The 6548-nt window shown below is 34.3% G+C and overlaps 1 protein-coding gene across 1 annotated transcript; it reads right to left on the bottom strand.

Annotated features, from left to right (window-relative positions):
* Positions 1-2405: 2405 nt before the first annotated feature.
* On the bottom strand, positions 2406-6548 carry LOC100571771 (acetylcholine receptor subunit alpha-like 1). Its single transcript, XM_016803220.2, has 6 exons — positions 6417-6548; positions 6121-6334; positions 5296-5467; positions 4136-4291; positions 2777-2931; positions 2406-2646 (listed from the first exon to the last, which is right to left on the bottom strand). The coding sequence occupies exons 1-6, from the start codon at positions 6428-6430 to the stop codon at positions 2485-2487; spliced, it is 873 nt and encodes a 290-aa protein (XP_016658709.1). The 5' UTR covers positions 6431-6548; the 3' UTR covers positions 2406-2484.

Below are 6548 nucleotides of genomic sequence, written 5' to 3'. Positions count from 1 at the left end.
GCGTCTAACATGGTAGGTAAATTTCGACGTGTAGGTACTACCAGTACCGGCGGCGGTTTGGTCGTCTGTCATTCTTACACGGATGCTGCGTCCAACATTTGGTACAGTTGCCTGTTTAGTTTTGTAGTTTATAATGATAATAAAGAAAATTTTAATTTTTTTATTTTGGATACAGTACACAGATCAACAAAAAGTTTTAGTTAAATATATTTTAATCTTCGGACTATAATTTTAAATGCAAATTAATAATTCCTTTACGAAAAACGCTAACCGAAAAACATATACCTACTTTAATAATATTAATATTATTTAAGTAATATATATATATAATAGGTAGGTACACAATATATTTGATTTTTTCCATAGTTTATTATGTGTTACATTTTGTTATAACGTGTTACACAAAGACAACTATTAAACTAATAATAATAAGAATAAGACATCACATTAATTTGATGACATATAGGTAATATAGAAATTATATAATTAGTTATAATAACATATTATAATATTAGTATAATGTTTAATTGATGGAATTTTTATTTTTATACCAATACAAAGATTTTTGAGGATTGCCGGTCAAACATGGTCAAACTACATGGTGATTTATCTGTGAAAAACTTAAGCTTGATGTCAAGTGACAAATATATACTACTACCTACATCACAATCATTTTTTATTTTTGTAACAGGTTTTCTGTTTTGTTATGTTTAAAAAACAGATGACGATAAATGTGACAAAACTACTATGTTAGTTTCATTGTGTCAGCGTCGACGATGCGTATGAAATACTATTAAACCCATACCACGAAAACGGCTATTTATTTCGGCCGGAAGGTAATTGTTGGACATATTATTGATGGTTCATTTTGATGAAATTCATCGCGATATTGACGGTTCGTTGCTGGTGGTGTCAACGATGCGGCTCAAAGTTTTTAAATGGTTTTAAGTAAGCATTTACTGATTGAAAGTGTCGTCGATATATGATCCGTCTAATCAACGAGATTGATACCTTCGAGTGTATGATAAGATCTTGACGAAATTAGTGTAGGACCTAAAACTTACCTTAATAATTACCGATCGCCTAACACTTATGCGGCTTTTGATAGGCTGTTGTTTTTTACTTTGACGATCTGTAATAACTATTGGTTTATACCCTAGCCCTATGTGATCGCTTTCATTCTGGTTGCTTATTATATTGTCGTATAGTCAAATGGTGTCCTGTTCTCGTCCATTATCACCGCTTTGTCCCATTACAAGGTTTTTGAAACACGATACCTAAGTACCTATAGGTATAGCTGTATAAAGTAATAGGTATAGGTATACTATAAAGTATCATGTAAATATATTGCATTTTCCCGAACGGCATCATACAAATATTTATTAATCTAATTAGTTTGCTAACTTATTTAAATATATACTTCACATGTTTTCGTGAATATTCTGAAAACAACAATTAAATCTGGTGGATTATTTAATAACCATGCTTATTGATAGTTGGAGAAATGAATGATCCTAAACAAATTATGGTGAACTTTGATGGCATTAAGTAGGTATATTATAAATACTATTGTAAAAGCTATCGAAATCTGTTTTAATATTTTCTATGTTTTTAATTAAAGCCAGTATCTCTATCAATATAGGTTGTATTAGGTTAGGTTACCTAGGTCGAAGTAATGAAAACATCAAGGTCCGGGACTCGGTACCACAATAATAAAAAAAGGGTTAGGTACACATTAGCCTCTGTAAAATGTATAAAGAGCATCCATGAGATGCAAATGCACTCCTTTGCACTCGCAGTGGCGTATTTACGATTTTGTCTTGGGGGGGGGATATGTATATTTATATTCTATCTTGAGTCCCTCTCCTCCCCCCTAAGTTGCCTTAAAACAGTGATAATATCTTAATGAAATTTTAAACACAAAATACATTACAAAATGTACAAAATATAATCCGTTAATCGATAGGTACCTCGTACCTATATAGGTTAAATCAGTGGTTCTTAACCTTTTGTAGATCACGGACCCCTGATGAAAGATATCTAGAACCTTACCAAATTTAACCGGTAAAACCGTTAAATGGTTTTGCTAAAATAAAATTACCCAATGTACAAGCATCATATTATGTGGTATTTGAACATTATTACTTTATTATATTATTTATATACATAAGTAGGTCATATAGTTATATTAATAATTAATATAACTATAAGATAATAATTATTATTAATATGTAAAAAACAAAATCCAACTTTCTGCTTTTTAGACTTTACTCATCAATGATTTCACTTGGTATAATTTTGATCTTCTGATCAGTGCCGTCCAACGGGCAACGACACTATATTTGTCTATAGTGTATATTAGGTAGTTATAAATTGTTTTGAAAATAAATCGTTAATAGTATAAGTATGATCGATAAGGCGCAGGATATTCCTTTATTGGACAGGATGCATTTAAGGTATAGTATACAGCGAGACAACGTCTGTCTACGGCATGAGCCTCAATAGAAGAATCAAATAGATGAATGCGAACACCACGAAACATATCCTGTCGATTACCTTGGCGAGTTTGTGTCGCTCATTCAAATCGGCAGTCTGCGCGATCATCTCTTCGGATTCACAGAGCATGTGACAATCAGCCGCCGAATCCTGAAATGATAAATACATCGTTAATATTATTATATTTTGAACGTCGTAAAGATTTGGTTCGTCCAAGCGATCTAAAACACATCTAAAATCGACGTGGTCGCGTGCGTCGTTGCTGCTCGCTGGTACGTACGTTTATCTCGATTCCCAAGTATACCAGGTAACCGGAATGAAGGAACCAGGTAACCCCGTGTGGTAGTGGTTTGCTCACCACGGACATGCCTTTTACAGCTATGGACAGCACCGCGGTCGCGGCGATCAGTCCCAAACTGTAAGTGTAGTAAACGACTGAGAAAAAAAACGAAATTTCGTCATCGACATACGTTTTAATGACATTTCGGTAAATGTGGCGAAGTGCTTAAAATATATTTCGGGAAAAAATCTTAGAAATAATAAGGCTAGTAACTATACCTACTATAAAATAAAATACAGGAAATACACCCACAAACTTCTTATTTTTAAATACTGAGCGACAGAGACGTAGTCAGGATTTTATTTGGGGGGGGGGGGAGTCAAAAAAAAATAATAATAAGTAATTTTAACCATTCTTATTAATCAATCAAAAATTAAATTCATAATGACCTACAGACTGCTATATTATGTACATATTATAAAAAAAAAATATCTTATAAATAAAAAAAATGTAGGCATAAATATAACATAGATATAATAAAATTATAATTTATATGCCATTATATTCAACACATCATTTGGTGAAACTGATATTTCCCAATGAACGGATAAAAGAGTCAGCCCTGTTAAACGGTCATTTCCAATTTGGTTTCGAAGTAGGGTTTTTACTCTTTTTAAAGTTGAAAATGATCGTTCAACTTCAGTTGTAGATACTGGGAGGGTTACCAAAACTCGTAACAAATGGTTTATATTTGGGTAAAAAGTCGAATCACACGAGTCTAAAATAGCCATAATATCTGTTGGGGTTTCTTCATTATTTTTCCACTTTTCACACCAAAGTAATTACTCACTTGCTATATTTTTTTTGACTTTCATGTTGATTTAAAAGCGCACTAGTAAACGGTTTTTTGGTTTAAAAAAATTGTCAAGTGCTCCTCTCTTCATATTTGATTATTTAAAAACAAAAAACGAAACAGAAACGAGCACAGAAATAAAATGAAATAAAATTTACCGTAGGTACGGACCCCATGGATCCCCCTCTGGCTACGTCCCTGCTGAGCGATAAATGTAATGTTTATAGGTAATATAATATGATGATGTGTGTTTTTTGTCGTGTCAGAAGACCATAATTTTTACATTTGAAAAACTGCTTCAATCTTTAATATTCAGGCTGCGGCAGTAAATTGAATCCAGTTTGTACTTTGGAGTTAAAAGTATAAACAATTTTCCGTACTTTTCAAAATAGTTGGTTATATATATTACTTATTATAAATCACATAGTTTTGCGTGACACGTGGTAATATTATATTTTTTAAATATAAGTATAATTTATCGCAGTGTAGGCATTGTGTATACGTACCAATCAACGGAACAGTGGAAGTGACAATCGGTACTTTTGTGTACACGACCATAATGGCCAAAGTGACGAACAGTGCGTTGAACAGGTTCACAAACAATTTACTTTGATTGTCGGAGTACGGGAGCCAAAATGTTAGTAAATTGAACGAAATACTGCCTGTGAAAACACAAAATTAGCGACAAAATGTTAATACAAGTTTATCCTGCAAATATATGAACTTATTAAATCACCTAAGCCCGTACGTCAATATGACATCATTTTTGTCAAATATTTTTAAGGAAACGTCTTTTGGTAGGTACCACCTTTGGCATGTGATTTATATTATTTTTGTCCACAATCCCCCTTAACAATAACTGATCATATGCCACATAACATTTTTTTGGGTAAATGAGCACAAGCCATGTTATATAACTATTTCTCTGTGCTTATTTTTAATCTGGTCTACGTATATGACGTGTATAGATATAATTATGTGCGCACTGCACATACACACCTACTGAAATCGTACAAATTGAATCGTGCAATGAGAGCTAAGTATTATTTTCGCAAATGCGTAGAAAACATTTTATAACGATTCGGTGGATTCAGCAAACAAGCGTACGAAACACTGTGCTCTGATGCAGTTTATCTCGAGGAAAGCCCTGTTTATTTTGATAAGCACTTGCTTTACAATAAGTCAAGTTAAAAATGATGTTGTTTTCTTTGCTTTCTAGTATTTGAGATGGGAGATCGAACTTTTGAATAGTTCTACAGAACTATAGTAGGTACATATCGTTGCGAGTAGGTATATATGGCTATATTTTATTATAGCCTATAGCCTATAGGTATTATTGTATTAGGTATAGATGTATTGAGTATATGCACTGTAAATGTTGTGTACATTTATATAAATATTATATTACTTATTGGTTTACAAGGGGGGAGGGGTGGCACCTTGATAGGATAAGCCCCCTAAATCGAATTTTAGACCATCTACATAAAAAACACGAAACTCCCCCCCTCACCTTAAAAACATCACACATCAACAATTTATGGTGGGCTCTATAGAACAACATAATATTTTATCACCCCATGTATAGATCGATGGTAATAATAAGAAAATATATCCAATAGACTTATCGTCTACGAACGAAAATCGAAAACAAAAAACGGGTACTCACATAGAGCTGGGATATAGAGGACTGACTTATAGGAATGCACCTTCCGCCTGATGGTGATATTGTATTCGATGTCGATATACTGTTCGTCGGGACAGCAGTCATAGTACCTGATGTTTCTCTCCTTGGAAACGTTAGTGATGTCCCATTCCGAGTGTGAGCTAGCCATTTCTACCTGGAAAAAATATTGTATGGAACCGTTACCGTGGTTAAAACGCACTAGTTAGGTTATCTACAACGTGCTATAATGTGATAAGGGGGCACCCAGAGGACTTTTGAAAGCATGCTACAATAATATGTAATTTACTAAAATTATACCTCCCACCAACTTTGACTCAACTCGAATATAAAAATGCAAATGTCTAACAAACATATTAGGTGCCTAGTCACCTGGGTATGTATAATTCAAAATAATTTATATTTTAATTAATATACTTTTCATTTGCATACGATTTGCTTTATATTAATCGAATAATATTACTAGACACCGGTATACACGATACACCTATGATTCTTGCACCACGTGAATGCAATTGAATATTCTTTGGGGATCGTTTATTACAGCTCAGCCCCACGTCCTTATTATATATAGTAGAATCGAGTTTTTTATCATTTGTCCTACATAATATGCAGTTTTAGAAACGCAGTAATAATAGCAGTCCAAAGTCCGTATCAATGAGAATATGGAAAATACTGATATCTTAGAACTAGGAAGTCCCTCCCCCCACAGCCCCACATCACCTCATAACCGGGTTACACATGAAATCTGGGCGCCACCGTTGTACAATAATATACGTAGGTAGGCATAGTTAAATGGGTGTCACCTACTTCTTCTCCTTCGTCGATGGTCAGGTTCAGGTCTCTGCCCAAGTACAACCACGACCCGAGTTTCAAGACTCCGGTCTGCGTGTCGTGAGGCCAGTTTGTTGTGTCCGTCTTGCAATGTATAATGTACTGCACCGGTTCAACCCATATCACCCCACCGCTTCTGTTCAACACGCTGTTGACGTGTGTCCGATCGTCTTCCATGTTGGCGTCGACGCTGAAAGTTCAGCGACATCCGTTTTTGATGAATGTTTGTTTTTCTGTTTTGATCGACATAAGTAATTTTCTAATATACCTACTTGTTGAACGCCATGATGTCCGGGTGCCAGATCTCACGGTGGTCGACTATTATAGAATTCAGGTGTTCATATTCGCTCGGATTCCAAGTCAACCTATCGTCGATCCAGTTCTACACCAATAATAATAATAAT

The sequence above is a fragment of the Acyrthosiphon pisum genome, chromosome A1 (assembly GCF_005508785.2).
Source record: "Acyrthosiphon pisum isolate AL4f chromosome A1, pea_aphid_22Mar2018_4r6ur, whole genome shotgun sequence".
NCBI classification, from domain to species: Eukaryota; Metazoa; Arthropoda; class Insecta; order Hemiptera; family Aphididae; genus Acyrthosiphon; species Acyrthosiphon pisum.
This window is presented reverse-complemented; position numbering and strand designations above follow the sequence as displayed.

Coding starts and splice junctions, on each gene's coding strand:
- LOC100571771 (XM_016803220.2), bottom strand. Junction 4,292..5,295: donor CCTCTATATCCCAGCTCTAT/GTGAGTACCCGT, acceptor GTGTTTTCACAG/GCAGTATTTCGTTCAATTTA. Junction 2,932..4,135: donor TTCCACTGTTCCGTTGATTG/GTACGTATACAC, acceptor TTTTTTTCTCAG/TCGTTTACTACACTTACAGT.